This window comes from Pangasianodon hypophthalmus, chromosome 4, assembly GCF_027358585.1.
Source record: "Pangasianodon hypophthalmus isolate fPanHyp1 chromosome 4, fPanHyp1.pri, whole genome shotgun sequence".
NCBI lineage: Eukaryota > Metazoa > Chordata > Actinopteri > Siluriformes > Pangasiidae > Pangasianodon > Pangasianodon hypophthalmus.
Window position 1 is genome coordinate 15,057,234 of NC_069713.1, and position 21,895 is coordinate 15,079,128.

General features: G+C 40.1%; 2 protein-coding genes across 3 annotated transcripts in view; one reads left to right on the top strand and one right to left on the bottom strand.

The window, feature by feature from the left end:
* The window catches only part of LOC113540157 (leucine-rich repeat and fibronectin type-III domain-containing protein 4), a 23,441-nt gene extending 1,967 nt beyond the window's left edge, over positions 1 to 21,474 (top strand). The window contains exons 2-4 of the mRNA XM_026936436.3: positions 1 to 199; positions 11,279 to 13,025; positions 19,019 to 21,474. The exon at positions 1 to 199 is cut by the window's left edge and continues 410 nt beyond it. Of these exons, the coding sequence (XP_026792237.2) occupies positions 11,305 to 13,025; positions 19,019 to 20,195 (2,898 nt within the window). The 5' untranslated portion in view covers positions 1 to 199; positions 11,279 to 11,304 and the 3' untranslated portion in view covers positions 20,196 to 21,474. The remainder of the gene's footprint in view (positions 200 to 11,278; positions 13,026 to 19,018) is intronic.
* Positions 1 to 21,895, bottom strand: part of pcxb (pyruvate carboxylase b) — a 202,602-nt gene that overhangs the window by 58,907 nt on the left and 121,800 nt on the right. The gene's annotated exons all lie outside the window — the stretch shown is intronic.

Below are 21,895 nucleotides of genomic sequence, written 5' to 3' on the forward strand. Positions count from 1 at the left end.
GCAGGCCTAACGCTGTCTAAATCCTGGTGTGTGTGTATGTGGAGAGGACAGACACTCTGGGCCAGAACAGAGGATACACACCTGGACATGGATATGGGCTTGATCACACACATATACACACCTACACAAAGGCCTGGAAACACACTCATGACTTCAGACATGAGCTGATTGAGTCCTGCGACTGACACAGACAACGAAGGTACCGTTTTAGAATTTCACACTAACATTAAGCAATAAGCCTAATAAATATACTGTTACCTGGAGGGAGCCAAATTATGAGCATTTTAGCTATTGCTTAAGATATTTTTATTCATTTCATAGGTTTTGCTTAATCATCATAGCTATCCTGTGATGCTGTGGATGATGCATTGCTGTTGCTATGCTGCTCACTTCCAGATTTAGATGTAATATGTGAAACATTTGAAAGGAATAGTGTGCAAACATGAATTTGAGCTTTTCTGCTGTCTCAGAATTCATTTGTAAAATTTGCTAGTGAGGCTTATAGCTTTCAGGGGATAGACAGATAGCTAGCTAGATGGATGGATGGATGGATGGAAGGCATTTATTATCCACAGAATAAATGCACTAAATTACACAAAGTACACATACAGTATTTGTACATACACAAAGTGTGAAGATGTCAGTGCGCGTGCAAGACAAAGTGCAGAAACACAACATCGGAACATGTGTTTTTTGTTGTGAGGGTTTGGGTTTAGTGTAAAGGGACACTCACATGTACGCAAAAACTTAATTAGTCGAATGCCATGCCACTGTCTGTATCTCTATCTGTATATGTTGAGGGCTCCAAATATTCATATCTGTATTAAGTAGGTGTGGCTTAAACCAGAAAATATAAAATATGAACCCTAGCATTATGGAAAACACTGGGGGGAAAAAAAACAGGCGTAGAAATGTTAGCAAATACATGCAACATCTTTGTTTGTCCTGTGAGCTTCATATCTGAAATAAAACAAATGCGAACAAATGCATTCCACAGGATTCCAGCTCTAATGCAAACCTTTAGTCTCAACCAGATACCCGGTGAACCTGATAAAAGTTCTGAAAAAAAGAAAAAAGTGCCTCATATTCATATCTGTTCAATCCGAATAATGTGTTCGTATTCAGTTATATCTTGCAGAAATGCAAGCAAAAACAGAAATGGTGTATTACAAATGGATTTTATTCTTATTGGGAGATTTTGTCCTATTGTTTGTTTGCGCAAATTTTGTTGCTTAATGTCGCCGGGAATTTCTGACTTTTAGAGGAAGAGATCAAGATTGATAGCCAAACACAGACCCTTGTTGTTTTTGTTATTCATGTGTAGGAGCAACGCTGATGCAGAGGGACTTACAGATATGATAGTGCATTTCAGTTTACATTTACACAGGTGAGGGTTAAGAGAGGTCATGGCTTGGTGGTATTGGGATTTGAACCAACAACCTTCTGAGCAGAAGGCCAATGCCTTGGCTATTGAGCTTCCACTATTACAAGTCAGTATGCCACTCTTAAAGGTGCTATAGTGACCATTCCAAAGGCTCACTGTTGTCATGGTTTTCCAAAGTTGGAGATACAAGATACTGTAGCCAGCCATGAGACTGCAACCGGCCAAGATTCTGCCAGTCAGGAAAACTGACCTTCAAGGGTTAGTTGACACTCAGGTTACTTTTTGTAGCTATGGTTATGGCCTTATCCATATGGAATGAAACAAAATAGCTGGTAATTTCGACATCTTTTTAATCAGATCTAGTTGGCTGCTCATGTGTTAGTGTGCACAGATGCCACTGCATGCATGGCTTGATTTGTGCAGATGGTTTAACTGCACAAACACCAGTCAAATTAAAAACAGATGTGACTTTGCAGAAATACTAATTTTTAGATTATGCTTCATTCATTTTTTGGGGGCCAGTTCATGTTCCACCTCTCACTACTTCTCTCATTTTCGCTCTATTATAATCACGCAGCAGGATCTATGCCAGCATTATAGGAGTGATTATATAAAAATGAAAAAAAAAAAAATCCCTGACATTAGCAGATTTATCAGTTATCCACACACACACACACACACACACACACCACACACACACGCCAGGCTGAAGGGCTTCATCTCCTCTTGTCCTAGAGCACGATCTGCTCCATGCATATTCATACCAAAAGGACACTTCACACAGCAGGATTCTTTCTCTGTCATCCTCTCTCTCTCTCTCTTTCTCTCTCTCTCTCTCTCTGTGTCTCTAAAGAAAGATGAGGGGAGGAGGTGGCACTAGGGCTGGTAAGTGTGCCCACTGTTGCCATGCCAACATCAATGCCATCACCCTGTGTTTTTAACCGCCTACACGACTCTCTTTCTCTCCCTCACTCAGACTGTCCCCTTAGGGAAGAAGAATCCGTTTATGTCCCTCACCCCTTTTCCCCAACGAGCTCATCTTTCTCACCACTCCCATTAGCTCCCACGCTCAAAAAGAACGATCCTGTGATTCTTCCTCTCCTCCTCTCCACTGGCTTTCCTCTTTCATCTAGTCTATCTGTGCCTAACAAGGCATGCAGTGATCGGCTATATCTGCTCTGCCACCTCTCCCCTCCCCCTGGCCTGAATGTGGGTTAATTAGCAGTTAGCATGTAGCAGTGCATGAACAGAAGGCTGTGATGAGAGGGGCCAGACGGCTATGTGAAAATACACACAGACAGAAACAGAGAGAGCTGGAGAGATGGGGGAAAGTGTGACACCAAAATCAGCATTTATTACAGACCTGCACGACGGTGCCAAATGCTTCACATCATTAAGCATCCTGGATGCTGTCCCACCGAGCTCATACAGCATAAATACTGTCCCTACACTCCTTCTCCCTGGCTGTGTGTGTGCATGCATGCGTGTGCGTGTGAATGTGTGTGTGTTAGACCTGGCAGAGCACAGTTTACTGTTCTCATACTGTTCAAATTGTCATGATTTATGTATTCATAGGCAGAAAGTCCACACTAAAACATTTAATATCTAAAGTTTTACATTCTATCACTTAAACTTACCTGCAACAAGTTTCTGAATAAGCACTGATGTCAGAAGATGGGGCGGAATAATTGCATGCATTAGTTACATTGATCTTTAGTTTCATTAAGTTATTTATGTGTCCTAAAGATAATATTATTTGTAATGATTTCTAAAAAATGAGCAAGGTCTTTGTTCATATCCAACACTTTACTTATTAGAGTCTCTGGTTTTTCTGTGCCTGAATCTCAAATGGTGCTTTATTAGGCATCTGCATAGGTACTAGGAGTGTAATGCCATTATCTGTGTTTATTTGTTTGTTTGTTTTTCATCGTAACCTGACCATTATGCCCTAGAAACACTGGAAAATACTGAAAAATTGTAGCTGCTGCAAAAGAGAAGTCATTTTTCATGAACAAATTATAACAAGAAATGACAATTTGCAGAACATAACTTTAATCAACTCCGGAACCAGATGCCCTGTGGAACTTTCTGGAAAGCTTTCTATCTTCTGCCTAATGTGACTGAGTAAGCAAGCTAACTATGTTTCAAAGCTAAAGATCATTTAAGAATGATGAAAAGCATGCACAATGAATGCTGCAAGACTTTTAAAATTAACTAAATGATTATGTTTTTGGAGAGCCCTGCAGAGATATGCAGGTCTGTGCACAGGGCGCGCTCCGTGTGAGCTATATGGATCCACGACTCAATATATGAAAGCATATTTCATTTGTTTGTACAGAGAAATATGGTTTTATTTTGCAGTAAGGCAGTCGCACTTTTTTTAAGTTCTGTGAGCTAATGATTCTGCAAATCAGAAATGCACACCACTGTTAAGCTGTTTCCCTGAACATAATGGAAAAAAAGATAGCCATGAATATTCTGCCTGTTTTTTGTAACTGGATTCGTATTTGTTTGGGAAGCATTATCTGAATCAGTATAATGTATTCATATTCTGTTACACCTGTATTATGTTACACCCTAGATAGGGAGCATATATAGTGACTAAGGAAGCTACTTGGTATTTCAGGTTGCAAAATATAGCTAAAAATTCAGCCCAAGAAAACAAGACTGTGAGCAAATAAATCAAACTAATCTAAAATATTAGACTGTTTCTGACAAAATGAAATAGATTTACAACAAAATGAAATAATCATTTTGTGATTTTCTTTGCTTAAGTACGAGACCAATTTTCACCCTCTGTGATATACGTGATATAATGCAGTGTAGTGTTACTGCTAATGTTCATTATCATTAGCAGTAGCACTATGTATATTCATTAACATTTGAATACATTCAAATATTACATCTTGTAAGTCATCAAAGATTGAATGCATTTTTAAAGTGATTTTGACAACCTCAGTGTGTATGTGAGAGTGTGTTTGAGTGTGTATTTGAGAGTGAGAGGTTGCTAATGCTGTAATTTAACAGCTTTGGCAATCATTGATCACAAAATGGAAAGTTCTCCTGAAGGCCACTTTCATGTATGACATCTATAGAAATTACTGATCTACATATTTTGCCCTTTATACAGAAAGGGAGCGCACACACACACACACACACACACACACTATCAGTTAGAAGATTCAATCAGCTGTGTCACTTACTAGCATCGACCATTGGCAAGACACCAGGCTTGTTGGTGACAGTGTTTATGTCTGCTTAGGATTAATCACAGTGCATGTATGTGTGTGTGTGTGTGTGTGTGTGTGTGTGCAGTTCCTTCAACTTGAACAAAAGGAGAATGAGGACTTGTGGGACTGTGTGTAAGTAACAAATGGAGGTTTGGGACCTAAATACATGTAAAGTGTGGACTCATTTATCACAATGTGTAGAGTCTTGAGCAGCTTCCTTTCACATAAACGCAACAAAGCAAAACTCACAGGTCTTTAGCTGTACACTGTAAGTGCAGTGCTTTCCTCTGACTGGCCTATTTCTCTTCACCCACAGCAAATTGTAATATATGTACATATGTCCAGCATCTTTGCACACCACTAACCAATCAAATGAAGCATTTATGGCTGTGTGGATTCCAGCCGCTTTATTATTGGCTATTTGAATAGTGCTTATTTCAAGTGTACTCTCTCTCTTTTTCTCTGTGTGTGTGCATGTGTGTTTGTGTGTGTGTGTGTGTGTGTGTGTTGTAGACTAAATTACACCAATTACTGCTCATAATACAGTCTGCATTGTCGTATAATCCTGATTTCATGTCACATTAAGTGCACAGGAAAAGCTTTTATTGCTCTTTTTTGTTGCCTTTAGCCCTAATTGCACTGGCTAATTAGAGTTTATGGTGCATATTAGAGTGGATAAGTATTGCATGGCTGGATGACTTTGATTCGTGGAAGCGTAAAATCAGTTCAAATCTTCAGGTGCGATTATAATTATTCTGCTGGATCACAGCTCACATCAAAGAGGGACCAGGCAAAACAAAACAAAAAAAAAAAAGAAAGAAAAAGAAAGAAAGGAAAAGCTGAATGACACTTCAGCATGCACTTTTTCCTTTACTGGCGTACTATTCTGGCAATTTTTCTGAAGTCTTGAGATGATCATGAGAAACAGGAGAATATCAGAAAAGACAGCTCTAGTGAGTGTGTATAGCTGGCACAGAGATGGTTAGTGTTGGGTTAAGACTAAATTAGAATTGTCTGTTTGTGTTTAATATGTCTCACAATCCTGAAGTCCCCCCCCCCCCCCACTCTCTCTCTCTCTCTCTCTCTCTCTCTGTGTCTGTCTGTGTGTGCGATTTACCAAATATGAAAACATTCACACTCTAGTTCTTATTCACACTCTAGTTCTTTTTATTCTGTCCCCTTTGGCTCAAAAACAAACGCTCATGATCTGCTATTTTTTGCTTTTTTGGTGTTATGTTCATGAGTCATCTCTTGCTGTCTGTCTCTCCTTCTCATTTCTCATTATTTGTCCTTTTTCTTTCCCTGCGTGTTATTTCCTTATACACTTCCTTCTTCTTCCTGTGCCTTTAATTAATCGGCTCCTCTCCATCCATCTTTCTCTCATGAAATCACAAAGGTACTGATGGATGACAGGTGTCAGAGTTTTATCCGCAGCAGCAAAGTGTGTGTAAAAAAAGAGAGATGGAGAAGTTGAAAGTGAGATGCAATAGAGTGAGATGTGTAAAAATAGAACCGAGGATAGTTCAGCTGATGCATTCTTGTGATTAATTATGCATGACCTTTAGGAAATCCACATGGCCATAGTACTATTGAGATCCACCCATATGGAAAAATAACACATTTCACATGTGATCATAGGTTTTTCAGATGCGATTAAGTAAATGATATGTGATCATGTGAAAACCATGTGAAGGTGCAGTGCATCCTGAAATAGCACACATGGCATGATGTGAACAATATGTGATCATATGAGAAAAAGAATTATTCATGGGAAAGACAATCAGATGAAACGAAACCATGCATCGTGTAAAAATTCTATGTGAAAATGAATCCACATGTACTACATTTGAAATGTCCACTACATTTGAAAAAAAAAACACAACATGGGAGAAATCTTTAAACCACATACAAATCATGTGATAATTCACATGTGCAGATCATGTGACTTTTCTGTAAGGGGCAAAGCTGACCTGACATAATAGCAGAAACTTAGAGTTAGGTAAAAATTATAATAATGATAAAGGAGTTGGGTTTTTAGATGGGCAGAAAAAAGTCTTGCCTGAGTAAGTACTGTAAGTGGCTTCTTAACTAATCATTTGAATGTACTTGACCTGACCTTTCATCATTTCAATTTTCCTTCTCACGGATGAAGAATTTCTAGGTACAATTAAATATGAGAGGAAGTAAAAAAGTATTAAAGAGTAATCGGAGGTGACTGAATTGTTGAGGTGATTGATGACCCGTGCTGCTCGTGGTTACATGTATTACTCGGCACCTTGCTGCAAATTATGCTTGCTCGAAAGAGTGTATAATTTACAATTTCACTAGTGCTTATAACACTCTTAAGAACTAGCACTTAGTCCAGCCCTCTATTCTTCCTATAACTGTCTGGTTCATGGTTACAGTCAATTATATTTTAGAAACTTGCAGCATTTGCATCACTGTCCACTCCTTTAAGAGCTCTGTGCATGCTTTAAATCCTGCCTCACTTGTTAATCACTTTTGACAAAAGTGTCTACCAAATGAATAAATGTAAATGTAACCTTATGACAAAAAAAAAAAAAACAAAATTTTCTGGAATAATGATGTGCATAAAGTTTTGCAGAAAGGTTTCAGTTTGTTCTAAGGCCAGTGATCTGGTGTGTGCAGTGAAGCATTGCAAACTTGCCGAAAGGTGGCTGGGTTACTTTTACCTAATGAGGTCTGAGTAGAACAATCCCTAATCAGGGCAACTTTAAAAAGGAGGACAGTGCAAGAAAAAGGCCAGTTTTCTGCTCTTGGTAATGTCTCAAATGTCAAGAGAAGTGTCTCAGCTGCATATGGGGTTTAAAGAGAACATTCTGGATGACCGTTTAAGTACTATTGACCTTTAACCCCATACAGTAGCACTGAGACACCCTAGATGCCGATATCAGGAAAAAGACCAGCTTGATAATCAGACCCTTTTTACAGCAAAAGGACAAAATCCAAAAAAATGTACATTAAGATTCTACATGCATAGTTGTTATTACCATCCCACTTTTTATATTACCTTCCTCACTTTGGTTTTCCTTTGGTTACACAGTCATGTTTTGACAGTGATTCTTTTGCATATATACATGCAATCTAAATGCAGATATCCGCAAGACTTACATACTCCCAAAGATAAATACAGATGGATGACAAACAAAAGGAAAAACCAAAAGAAAGGGTGATAGTACTATATTAGGCCATCACAAGGCACTTCAACAGCTTCAATACATTTTGGCACATATTCTACATGTGTCTGGAACTATACTGGAGGGATGAACATCATTCTTCCAAAAGATATTCCCTAAATTGTTCTGTTGATGATGGTGGAGAGCGCTTTCAAAAACATTGGTCCAAAATCTGAAATAGGTGTTCAGTAGGGAGAAATTTGGTGACTGAAGGCTGTAGCATATAATTTACATCATTTTCGTCCTGATCAAACCATTCAGTCAGCCCTCGTACCCTGTGGATGGAGGACACAGTCACAATCGGGAAGAGACCATTCCCATCAGAATAGAATTGCTTCACCATTTCATCAGGATAAAGAAAAAAAAAAAAGATTTGCAGACACTTTTCCCTCTAAGCAAACGAGAGGACCCAAACCAAACCAGCATAATGTCTCCCAAAGCATAAGAGAGAGAGAAAGAGACAGAGAGAGAGAGAGAGAGAGAGAGAGAGAGAGAGGGGTGTTGATTTTTTCCTTTAATATGTCACCTTGTGTGTATATGTGAGCACTCATACACACATATTCAAAAAAAATAAACTTATGATTGTGGAATGTTCTATATGCCACCTAATATCTGTAGTAGCACACTGTTTTACTCACTATTTACAATCTGTTTAACTGCTTTGCTCTGTCAGTTTAGCCATTTTATTCTATAAATATAGCCTGCTACAGAAGTTGAGCAGAGATTGAGAAATGAGATATGAGTTGTTTGCTTGCTCTGGCCAATTCTCCTTCACAGATTCACTCGGCTCATAAGCCAATCAGAAAAATCATTTCCCCACTGACCGAATCAACATAAGTATCAGTTAAATTGGCACTGACAAGGTCCAACTAGTGCTAACAGTGTATGACACACCACACAAACTTCACTCGACATCTTTCAATGACTGACAGACTGCTCGATGTGTCAGGGCACTTACACAACATCTCCTGATCGCGATTCCCTTTTTTGGTTCTTCATCTTTTTAGCCAAACATCTGAGAGAAAGATTAAAGCTGTGTGTACGTTTGTGAGCAGGATTTAATGCACAGGAGACGTCTAGCCAATAGTAGTCACAGGGCATTGCAGAAATTGCGGGTAAAATAGCACTGTAATTGAAAAGCAGCAACTGGTTTTGCACTGCTCGTTTACTTTCCATCACAGTATTCCCCTTTACCCAGGAGTCTCTTTTGTTCCCTACAGCATGTACACAAAATCACTGCAGTTTATACGAGTCTACAGAGGTCATACAAGTATATTCTTCCCACTGTGGAACTGCACAAAACAGCTTTCTGTCACATGGTGTTGCGACTGGCTATGCTGGAGGACACTGTGAGCCTGGAGCTGAAGGATAGTTTTGTTTGCGTGTGTGTGTGTGTGTGTGTGTGTGTGTGTTGGCATGGGGTTGTGCTTGAGTACAGTTGCAAGGGATGCTAAGTGCAGTCCTACACTGAGTGCAGTGATTTCCAACACAGAAGGAAGTGTATGGTGGCAAATACCGGCCTGGGGATTGCTAAGTGCAGAAAGATGTACTGAGTCTGACTGCCTGGCAGGACACTACATTAAAAACTTGGCTTAAAATGCACATACACACACACACACACTCCTCAAAAGCATACGTAAAAGCAAACACACTGAGCACGCTTTATGCGCCTGCTAGATATTCCCAGTCTAAATAATGCATAATATTATTAATTACAGTGGGACTACCACACTTTATTTCCCTCTGGTTCATGCCTAACATCCAAAAAAATACAAAAATGGGGAACATGACTAAGGAAAAGGACAGAGGAGGAGGAAAAGAAATGAGGATGTGAAAAGAGGCATGCTTTTTTATTCTGGCAGTGCGGATCGATAGACCAAGGAAGAAGAGGACAAAAGTTGCTTTAGCTGTTCACTTCTCAGGTGACTTATAGCTTCAGATAGAAAGGCCGAGAGAAAGTGAAAGAGGAGAGAGAGAGAGAGAGAGAGAGAGAGAGAGAGAATATGAAAGAGACAAAGGGGAGTGAGGGAGCAGAGAAAAGAGAGAAAGAGGAGAGGAGGGAGGGCTTTGTTGTCTTAAGCAATGTTAAATTGCTTCACATGTTCCCCCAAGGGCAGATGGAAGGAAGAGGCTATGTGTGATAAGCAGTGTATTGTACAGAACAATTCAATGATAGAGTGAAAGAGATTAGATAGAAGAGGAGAGGAAAGTCTTGGGAGGGCACAGTATCAGTGCAAAATTAAGCATAACACAAATAGAGAGGTTCAAACAGAGTAAATACCTGGGTGTGGGGATCTATGGTCAGCTTATATTTGTTTCCTTTTCCTTCTCTCTAACCTTGCCTATTAATGCTTACTCACTTATAGTAATATCTTATCTTATATGGCGATAGGCTTATTAATGAGTCTTGCTATGCTGGTGGAAACATCCAGTCTATTAAGCTGAAATCTATGGGCTATTAATACGTATTACCTATAATAACAATATAATATTATCAGTTTTTTTATTGCAAAGCTGTAGCACTGCATTATGTATAGTGAGAGCTTCTGGCAAACACTTTCTTTTTGTTTGCTGCTTTCTTAGCAGCTCCTAGCTGATTACACACACTAAGCATTAAGTGATACTGAATGACAGAATTAGCTAGATGTGTTAAAGCAGCACACAATGGTTAACATACTTTTCACACCTAAAGTAAGTCGCCTCTTTCATCTTGGAAGGATATTGGCTCCATGACTCAGCTCACATTACAGAGGATTCAGTCTGAAATTGTTTCAGGTAAACTGTATTATGCGTTTTGGCTGTGAGCAGCAAACCTATATTAGAAAGAACAGTATAACCATGCCATAATCTTCTTAGTCTTAATTTACAGATTCAAAGTCTTTCTGTAGGCATAAACAGTAAAGAACTGCAGTTCATATCCATAGCCATAAGGTCACATTTTCAAATCCTTACACGGCACAAAGATAAGCTCAGTGAAAATATTTCATGGGAAGATTCTCCCAGTTGTCAGGTAGGGTTTATACAACTGCATAGAGATATTTAGGGGTATGGATCTGTGCTACAGTTATGATACCTCAGTGGTGGAGAGAGGATAAGGCACTGCAGGGGCAGGCTGAGTTGTCTGTCTGGTTGCCTGGGTTGTGGTTAAGTCACTTTTGCCACCAACATTATGTGTATATTTCAGAAGGGGTTCATGTTCCAAATATAGTTACTGATGACTTTGTGCTATGCAGGAATTTCACACACTATAAACCACATATTGAGAACTTAATGTATATAAGTATTTTTCTGCACTGCAGGAAGGATTGTATGCAGTGTGAAACAAATGATAAACATGCATGATCACACATACTGTATTAGATTTCTAGGAAAAAAGATAAAGACTGCCATTTCTAGTAGCTTATGTTACATAAGGACGAAAATCTAGGATATGGTGGATAAATAGTTTTCTTTCTCTCTTTCTCTAGGTCTGTGGATTAACCCCCCTTCTACCATGCAAGCCTCCCCACCCCCTCAATCTGAAAAATCACACCCATCCCTCATTTTACATCACCATTCAAGTAAAACACCCTCCTCCTCTCTCCCCTTTCATCCATCAACCCATTCTTACTCATCCATCCTTAAGCCTTCACCCAAACTCCTACCATCAGATACACCTCTTTGTCCAAAATACATCTGTGGTTTTCTTGCCCAGTCCATACCATCCCCAAGCCCACATCTACCCTCACTCCATTGGCTGACACTGGTCACATGTGCCTGCTTGCTACCTGCTTTGATTGGACGGATTCCTGGAGCACTGGCAGGGGAAACGTGGGGCGTAGTTTCTTCATGCCCATTTCACTGTGTGTGCCGGAACCTTTCAGAGTCTCTGAGCACACTCTGTGCGGACAAAGGCCTCCTCTTCGTTCCACCAAACATTGACCGCAGGACTGTCGAGCTCCGCCTTGCTGACAACTTCATTAGAGAAGTGGGTGGCACGGACTTTGTCAACATGACCGGATTGGTGGATTTAACACTGTCACGAAACACCATCAGCTACATCAAACCAATGGCATTTGCAGACCTTGAAAGTCTCCGCTCTTTGCACTTGGATGGAAATCGACTGACGGCACTTGGTCCGAGAGACCTAGCGGGTATGCTGAACCTGCAGCACCTCATTCTAAACAACAACCAACTTATCAACATTTCCTCTGATGCCTTTGATGATTTTCTCCTCACACTGGAAGACCTGGACCTGTCTTACAATAATCTGCGCAAAGCACCATGGGAAGCCATCCAGAACATGGCCAGCTTACATACGCTCAATCTCGACCACAATCTCATTGACCAGATTGAAGAAGGTTCCTTTGGTGAGCTCTACAAACTGGCTCGGTTAGACATGACTTCCAATCGCCTTCAGACTCTACCACCTGATCCCCTGTTTGCCAGGTCCCAGACAGGAGTGATCAGCCCTACACCCTACAATTCAGTAATCAGTTTGAACTTTGGGGGAAACCCTTTGCACTGTAACTGTGAGTTGCTTTGGTTACGGAGATTGATTCGGAGCGATGATATGGAGACTTGCGCTACTCCGATCCACCTGGCAGGACGCTACTTTTGGTCAATACCTGAGGAGGAATTTACCTGTGAGCCCCCGCTTATCACTCGTCATACACACAAACTCTGGGTCTTAGAGGGCCAAAAGGCAACACTCAAATGCCGAGCTATTGGAGACCCTGAACCAGTAGTGCACTGGGTCTCACCTGATGATCGGATTATTGCTAACTCTAGTCGTACCACCTCATTCCGGAATGGGACCCTTGAATTCCTGGTGACTGTGGCCCGTGATGATGGCGCATACACCTGTATTGCAATCAATGCTGCAGGTGAGGCCACTGCGATTATCGATCTTAAGGTCATCCCTCTTCCTCACCGAGGGAATGGGACAGTGTCTTTAGCCCGTGACCCAGGGTCATCAGATATTACCAGAGGAAAAACATCCAATGGGCAGACCCCCAGCCAGGACACTAACACAGACCCACAGGAAGGTAGAGAAGAAGTAGAGGCAGAGGACGGAGGGAGTGAAGGAGGAGAGGACCAGTTTGTGGAGGTACAGGGGGTGACCTCCACCTCAGCACAGGTTCGGTGGGATATAGGCAGACTTTCAGGTGCTTACTTGGTTTGGATGTACCAGATACAGTACAACTGCACTGCAGACGAAACTCTGGTGTACCGGTGAGTAAAACCCACCAAGTTTTACAATTACAGCCAAGTACAGGATGTGCTTTTACTTCAGCTAACACATTCCTGATGCATATTTTATATTTATAAATATTATATATATTTCATAATTTTAAATGTGAAATTTCATTTTGAGTAGCACTATGATGAGACAGTTATTCATTACTATAATTGCCTTATTAGAGTTGATAACTTTGTGCAAATGACCAAACTCCATAAAAGGAAAAGAAAAACTACATCTTTAAAACTTTTATTTGTAAAAGTGTGTCTTTACTGCTATGTTCATGTTAGAACCCTTACTGCTCAATTCTAATCATTTGCTCAGGTGCAATCTTTCAGCCTTGTTGACTCACTTACTTGTTTGCATGTGACTCTTATCTAGCTTGAACAGACCTTGAAACAAACCTCCCAATGACCAACACATATAAATTTTTTTAAAATTAGTCAGTCACATGTGACAGACTTGATAATTGTTCATAAACAACAAAAATGATATAGTTGTTCATAACAACAACAAAAATGCTCTATATAGTGGTATTCAAGTCAAGTCAAGTGGGTTTTCATTGTCATTTCTCTATATAATTTGCATACATTGGAACGAAATATATATCAGGACCATGGTGCAACACATAATAGTATGTAAGACTACATAAAGTGCAAATACACAACAGTGTGAGAGATGTGCATGACAATAAATACACAGGACAATAAATACACTGAACATGGGCTGTAAACTGTAAACTATTGGTAGTGTAGCAGCATTAGATATAGCTGTAGCAGCAATACATTTAGCATTCAGTAGTAATTAAAGAAACAAGCAGTACATTACAATGATGATTTGCACTGGATGTTGGAGGACAGCACGTCAGCTGTTCATTATTAGCGTGAGAAGGCAAAGCAGGCCAAATGTATCACTTTTACTTTTTCTCAGTTAATATTGGCATGTTTGTCCTGAGAGATGTGTGGGTGAAGGAAAGAAACCAACAGTGCAACTTGCATGTGTGGTGACGTGTGAGTTCCGTTCTGACTGTTCTTACTGTATCTTGGTTTCATCAATATCAGATATATAAGTGGCCCTAATCCGATTAAAAATAGATTTGTGTGTTCACTCAGCTCTAAAAAACAGGTCTGTTTGCCTTATAGGCATTATTGTCACATTATTGTGACCATAATGATGTAAATGTAGCCTATGTTTTATTGAAGATGCAGCAAATGTACCTTGAAGAATCTGTAGCCTCAAAGCAGAAACATTGCACTGTATTATGTTCAATCACAGCATACTCATGCAGTCCATCCACTTCCTGTAATGGTGTAGTAATGTGTTTGCAGTGGTTTGGTCTGATTCCTGTTGTCACCTCCAGGTTGCCCTAAGCTGGATGGTAAAGTTAAGGCTGAAGCACAACTCTATTCTGGTATGATTTGTCTTGCTGAAGGCTCCAGCAATAGATTCAGCCTAGTTGCTCTCAGACATTTTCAGAAAATGTTCAATATATCTCACAGCTCTTAGGAGACATTATCAATGAGAGATGACACCCACACTCAACCTGATCATCTTTCACTGGGAGGGGAAGCGGGAATTATTAGAGATGGCTCCTGCAGACACTGTAAGTAAAATGAGGGCTGAGACAGTACAAGAGAAGCAGGGATAATGAGGGATGGAGGGACAGAAACAGTGGTGCTGAGAGTTTGATGGAGGATGCTGAGAAATAATGAGTAAGAACACACACTCATATCTGGACACATCTAAACTGACTAGCCATGTCCCTGATCCTCCCATTGCTGTGTTCATGGTATTTTTTCTATATTCTGTAAGAGATGGCTGTAGCATGGAGTGTAACGGAGGGGACCGATGACTAGGACATACAGTATGAAGGCACTATTTAGACTAGTGGAGCGTATTGATGTTTAAGGAGTAAAGTATGAGTGAGTGCAAAAAGCCGCACCCACACCTTGCTTAATCCATTATGCTCTGGTCTATTTCTTTTCTATTCTTCCCTAGGGGCCTCATAATTGCCTGTTTCTGTGTCACTAGCTCAGCGACACTCCCATGTCTGTTTTATTGCAGCAAGAGCAAGTGCTTGTGTCTGTGTGGATGGGTTTTTGTGACTACACTCAATCTAAATTTGCATAGTTATATATATACACGACATTGAGAGGCACTGGAAGAAAAGGTCAGGATCTTCTTCTGAAAAACACAGCCATGAGTGGTGCATTTGAGTACCAGAAATCTATTTTAAAAATATATATATAAAATATATTTACTATTATCAGGCCATATTTGGAGTTGACTTAAGTGCATGCAATGAGGATTTGATACTGAAATTGTGCACATTGTTATTCAGACCTCTATTCAGAAATTATGAGAGTTATAGAATTATTAAACAGCAGTATTAAGTCCAGAGCCTCCATATGACAGTTTTATGTAATCACTATATGTCACACTGAAACGTATGCTTTGGGAACTGTAAATGCACTAAAAACTATGGAATTCCAATATTAAAAACATAAATATGACACTATTCATTCATATATTTTATGGATAAAATTATGAATTAAATTAAAATGAGCTGTAAGCATAGAAGATGAATATTCAGTCAGCTCTTCCTTCAAACATTTTCTTTACAGCAGAGCATATTAAATTAACAAAAAAAAAAAGGTATTAGATTATTCATTTGACAATTCAAAATATAAAAGTAAAATCATAATTTAACTTCGATAGTTGTGTTTTGGAGCACGATCTAAAAACATAAAATGAAAAAGAACAGGATTTGCAGGATTAGGTGCTGTTTTATAAGCTGCCGAATGATGAGGGTGGAGGCCATATTGTTATATTAAACCAATTTGCAGTGATTCATGTAATAGCCTAATTACAACTAGGATTATTCATTTAACAATATATTACCAATATATTCTAGACTCCTATCATATGTTTATTTCAATGATGGCCATCTTCTCATTCCTGTATAATCGAATTGAATTTTTTTTTTTTCAAACTGCCTGTTACTTTAATGTTACATCATATTAGATTTGACAGCAAAGAAAAAAAAAGTTATTTCTGTCTTCAGTCCACTTTTTCTATCCCTGATTTTTTGTTTATTTAAACGCAAATGCTTGTGTTTAAAGGCAACCTCGGAGGCATGAACTATGTGCTTCTTTCTGGAATGTGCTTCTTTCCCTGCATAAATATTGATGCCAACTATGAATATGGCTCATATAGCATAAGTCAGCTGCCAGTGTTTTCAAGTTATTCAGTATGTTTAAGGCACATCTGCTTGACTATAACTGTCAGCCTTTGCTGTTAACACCGATTAACCACTGAAAGACACCCTCTTGTCACCCATACCCATCTCTACATCTGTATATTAATATTAAAACATTATTTTACGAGCGGTACAGATAACATGATACTGCCCCACCTACCTACAGCAATTCATTTTTACTGTAGTTTCCTAATATAGGCTACTGATATAATATAACTGCCATTCACAACAGCTGCACAAGAATGACATGCCCACTTAAGAATGTGGCTTGTTGCACCTTACAGATAGAACATCATCGTTTTGGACTATGACGATGTCTGCAGCATACTAAACTAAAGCAAATCTTTGTGCACTGTTTGGGCTGTCATTTGGAGTGGGTCATATGACTAACGCTGACTGAGCTACTGCAATTCCCCGCTATGCTCTCCTGCTAAGACTCTAATGCATTCACTTGTCAGGGAATTTTGCCTTGCAATTCAATTAGTCCTAGCAGTCTTTATCTCGTTCCCCCTTTTCAATCTGCTTTTGTGCTCCTGCTGGATTAAATAATATATGTAAATGTGTATTTCTTCAGTCTTTTTTTTTTTATCTGCCTGTCAGCAATTGAAAAGATACACAGATCACTATGCAGTAGATTCAAGTATGTATTTATGTATGAGTTTTGTGGTCATCAGTATAAAATGCATGTGGCTATCACATCTGATTTTGTATGACTTATGGGTCAAAGTACCATATGCAAAATATTGAATACATACGCAAAGTACTGAATACAAATACTGAATACAAAATGCAGTAAAGCATAGGATAGGTTTAAGGCACCACATTAAAGGATATCATGTGTACAATACAAATAATATGGAAGGAAAACAACACAAGGAAATTTGTGTAATGCTCGTACTCAGGACACCCAGACCTAATCACACTATTCAAGTGTTTGGGCACTAACACTGAACAACATGAACACTTACATACGGGTTTGTAAAGTGTTGTTCATAAAATCATCATATATAGATATCATATATCATCATCATCATCATCATCAACTGTCCTCTGTCATATAAACTGACTGTACATACTTCCTGCAAGTATAAAGTATCAGCTTTTCTATCAACGAGTTTCTTGAAAATCCTATGAGTCAAACTGCACTTGGTTGAAAATCGGGTATTCCCTAATATGTACTGAAAGGTGAAAATGCAGATATAGTATATGGAATACTGATTTTCCAGATTAGCTAACTACTGGTCATAGCCTCATATCATCTACCATACAGCAAGCTTTAAAAGATGTGGTACTACTAAAAATTCATCTAAGCTTTTTAAAATTCATCAGTATGCATTCACCATCCATTTCATGTTATTTAAAAAAACATAACTAAGACTAACTACACTTGAATCATTTGAAAATTTTGATGTCAGGAAAAAGGTTCATACCCGCTAAATACAATACATATCCTTTTAAGACCATTTGTGTATTATTGAAACTCATCAGATCATATGTCAAACAGGCTTTAATAAAAACACTTGTCAGTAGCTTTTTATTCAGATGTCAGTAAGACCAATGTATTGATATTGCCCTGTATGCTGACATTCATCTACTCAGAGAGCACCTATATATATTTAATAATATTTCTTGCATTTGTTCCGTAGACTGCAACAACCAAACAAGGGCAGACTGACTCAGAGAATCCATAAATATAAAAATATTGGAGCATAGGCTGGATGACCTTGGCCAGTAACTCATAATTTACAGCTGAACCATGCTTAATAGAATCCACCCTCAATGGCCGAGTTACTTGGGCAGTGAGAGAAAGAGAAAGAGAGTGAGTAAGAAAGGAAGAAAAGAAAATGGAAGTGAAAAAAGGTTTCAGAAAGAATAGGATGGAAATGGAAAGCGGGTGGGGTGGGGGTCAATAATGAAGCACTGGTGTACAATTAGTAGACGGGAAATTAGTCAAGGTTATGGAGAGGAAGGCATACATAGAAATTAGAGCATATGAGCTGGAGAGCATGAACAAGGCAGAAAGGTCATGTAGGCTGAGAGAGAGGGTATAAGCACAGCAAGGGAGCATGGGTGAAATTAGAAGAGAAAGAATAATTGAGTGATCCAGGCAATGCAAGAACAAGGAAGGAGAAAGAACTGTGTGGGAGGCATGGTGAGGGGGCTGTCAAAGGCAGAAGTGTGCAATTGTAGGGTTGTGTTTTTCCCAGCACTTGCGCATACCCATTATTCTAGTTATGCATTTGTGTGACAAAGGCACACTGCTCCGTGCATTTAAAACAAGTGGAAAGTGGAGCATTAAGGTGAACAAACAGAGCATCAACACATTCACACTCCTCTGAGTGCTCATTCATGGCTTACCTTTTTCTTGTTGCAGTACAACATTTTGCTAAGGCTTATGCCCGCCCCCTCCCTACCTCCGTCTCCATGTCTCTCTAATACAGGTCATTCACTTAATCACTCTTCTTTTGGTATAGCTCACTTGAGGTGTTCTATTCTCCTAAGCAGTCCTCACTGATAGCAGCTAAATTATTACACATTAACAGTCACGCTTTCTTTTCATAATTCCATTGTAGGTTACTGCTTGATTAAATCAATTTCTTTCTACTGAGCCCCTATTCACCTTCCAGTCTTCCTCCTTCCCCATTTCAGACATCTTTTCTTTGCCTGCCTGATATTTTTGCTGCATCCTGGCACTAATTCACTCTTTTATTACTTTCTCTTTTTCAGAATCTTGCCCTCTACGAGTAACAGCTTCCTCCTGAAGAATCTGGTCTCAGGGGCGGACTATAACCTGTGCGTTTTGGCCATTTTTGATGACACGGTCACCTCCATGGCTGCGACAAAGGTTCTTGGATGTGCGCAGTTCAGCACCAAGGATAACTACCCAGACTGCCGTTCACTCCAGGCCCACTTTCTGGGTGGGACCTTGACGATCCTGGTGGGAGGAGTCGTCGTGGTTACTCTACTGGTGTTTACCGTGGCGCTTATGGTGCGTCACCGGGTCTGCAGTAACCACAACAATCATCATGGCGCTAGTGGGGAGGTCGGATGCTCAGGATCAGACTCGTCAGCCCCAGGGAAGGGAGCCAATGTTTTTTCACAGAGAAATAGCAGTGGGGAGGTAATGATGGTGGTCTTACCTAATGGGCTTCCTCAAAAACAAAGAGGTGTGGGAGGAGGGGCGGAGTCATCATCGAAGCTATCTCCCACTCAGAAACCCCAAACACTGCCTAAGCCCAAAGTGAATCTGGAGCAGCTAAAGGCAGGGGCAGGATCACAGAAGGCACTTCCACCTTATACCCCAGAGACTGAACGAATGCCAATGTACTACACCCCCAAGAAGCCGTCCCCATCTACACTGCCACGCCAGTCACGTCAGTCAGAGGCAGGATTGACAAAACTCCATTCCACAAACAGGGATATAGAGAAACAGGCTAGTTGTAGCCTTGTCCTCCCATCTCACAGTGATCGGAGGTTCAGCACAGGAGGGTCTGTTGTAGTCCGCCGAGGAGGCAGAGACAGCGCATGTAACTCAGAGACAGCCTATCAGAGCTCAGGTCTAAGTGTTGCACGGCACAGACGCAGCTCCTCGTTCGACATGGGCAACATGGCGGCCACAACCTGCTATAGTTACGCCAAGCGGCTGAGTGTCATCTGGAGCAAACGGAGCCAGTCACTACATGGCATGCTAGCCCAGTGCGCCTCCACGAACAGCATCTCCACCACTAGCAGCAGCAGCGGGGATTTCCATGTGAGACACACACGTGGCGCCATCCACGCCTACAAATCCAACACCATGCCTTCAAGCATAGCCAGAACACATACAGAGCAAAGTAGAGACAAAGGTAAAGAGAAAGTAAAGGCAAAAGATAAAGGGGAAGAACTGGAGGAAAGTGTGGTGTAGACAGAAAGGGCTACACGTTGAAGCAAGAAATGTAGAGACCTTAAAAATGAGAGGGGTGACTGTGGACAGACATAGATGAAAGAAGGAGAGTTAAAGAGTGCAACATGAGGTGGGATACGTGGGAGTGGAAGGCAGGCTAAGGGAAAGGTTGAGTGGAGAGATGAGAGGTGGAGAAAAGATGTCACGGTAGAAAAAAGGAACAGACATAAAAAGGTACAAGGAGGGAAGTAGGAGGAAAAAGGAGAACAGAGTCAAGAATCAGGCTAATGTCAAACGGACTAAAAAAGAGTGAACACATTGGTGCATATCCTACGGGACTGGTGTCTAAGTGGATTCTGAACCAACACAGAAATTCAGTCTCTCCAATGAGCCTATAAAGTGTGAATAGAGGAGCTAAATAAAGACCAGGTATTTGGCCTATTTTCAAACAACAACAAAAAAAAACTTCTAACGCACGCGGGCAAAGGGACAGACTGATGGCATTTGAGCAATGATCAATTAGCTATCCTGTCACTGGGATTATGGAAGCAGAGGCGCAGCTGGAAATGCCGAGTCATGCCCAATCAATCGGATATGATCCACAGATAGAGAGAGAGAGAGAGAGAGAAAGCTGCCTTTGCAGCAACCTGGGAGCAAACACAAAGAGGCATGGGCGTGAAATGCAGGACTGGAATGATGATAAAATGATTGGGGACAGATTTAGCGCATAGACAAATAAATGACCATTGACTGAGGATGAATGGGATCAGTTACAGTTTGTGGATGTGTGTGTGTGTGTGTATGTGTGCATATGGAGCAGTCAGTGTATATGGAAAAGGAAGAAGACTCCTTTTGTTTACTTCTGTGATGCTCCATTTAACTATAATCATGCAGACTGTGGTCTGATGAACTGATACTGATCCGTTATTGTGGCCAGGGTCATTAAAAATACTATAAGGTGTCATTAAGACTATATAGAGAGATTAAAAACAAAAAACAGGAAGGAAGAAACAAAGAAAGAATAAATCCCTTGAAAGTCTGTTTTGTTACTAATTTTCATGAGTGATAATAGAGCTAAAAAATACAATTTTGTTGCAACAATCTTTCATGATTTTTAGTTATCAATATGATTGTAATTATCATTGAGCTTAGATGAAAAGAGAACAAAATTAGCAAGTTCAATGATAATAATAACCATCCTGATGATAATGTTTTTGTTTGATTTCCATTTTGCCAAAGTAAATATTGTTACCTTGACTTGATATTCTAAATGATGAAATAAAACAGAAAAATAAGATCATAGATTTTCATTTTAATTGTGTGATTAATGTCTTTGTGGGAAGAATAGGAACTGGAGGGAGTTGAGTATTGTACTGTCACATAATCTGTGTGTGTGTGTGTGTGTGCATGCTTCATGCTCCTTCCATTTTGATAGCTTCCTAATATATTGTTCACTCTTGGCTGATAACCCTGGTGTCTGTGCAATTAGCTATATAGAATGAAAAATGGCCCCTCTCTCTAACACACACTCACACACAGACTCTCAGACGTAATCATCTTCAGAGTGACACAGTGAGACAGAGTGAGACAGAAAGAGCAATGGACTGAAAGGCTGAAAACAAGGACACGAGCATCTGGGAGACTGCTGATGTGAGCGACAGGGCAGAGGACAGAGACAAGGCAAAGTGCAAGAGGAATAGAGAGAGAGTGAGATGAAGGGA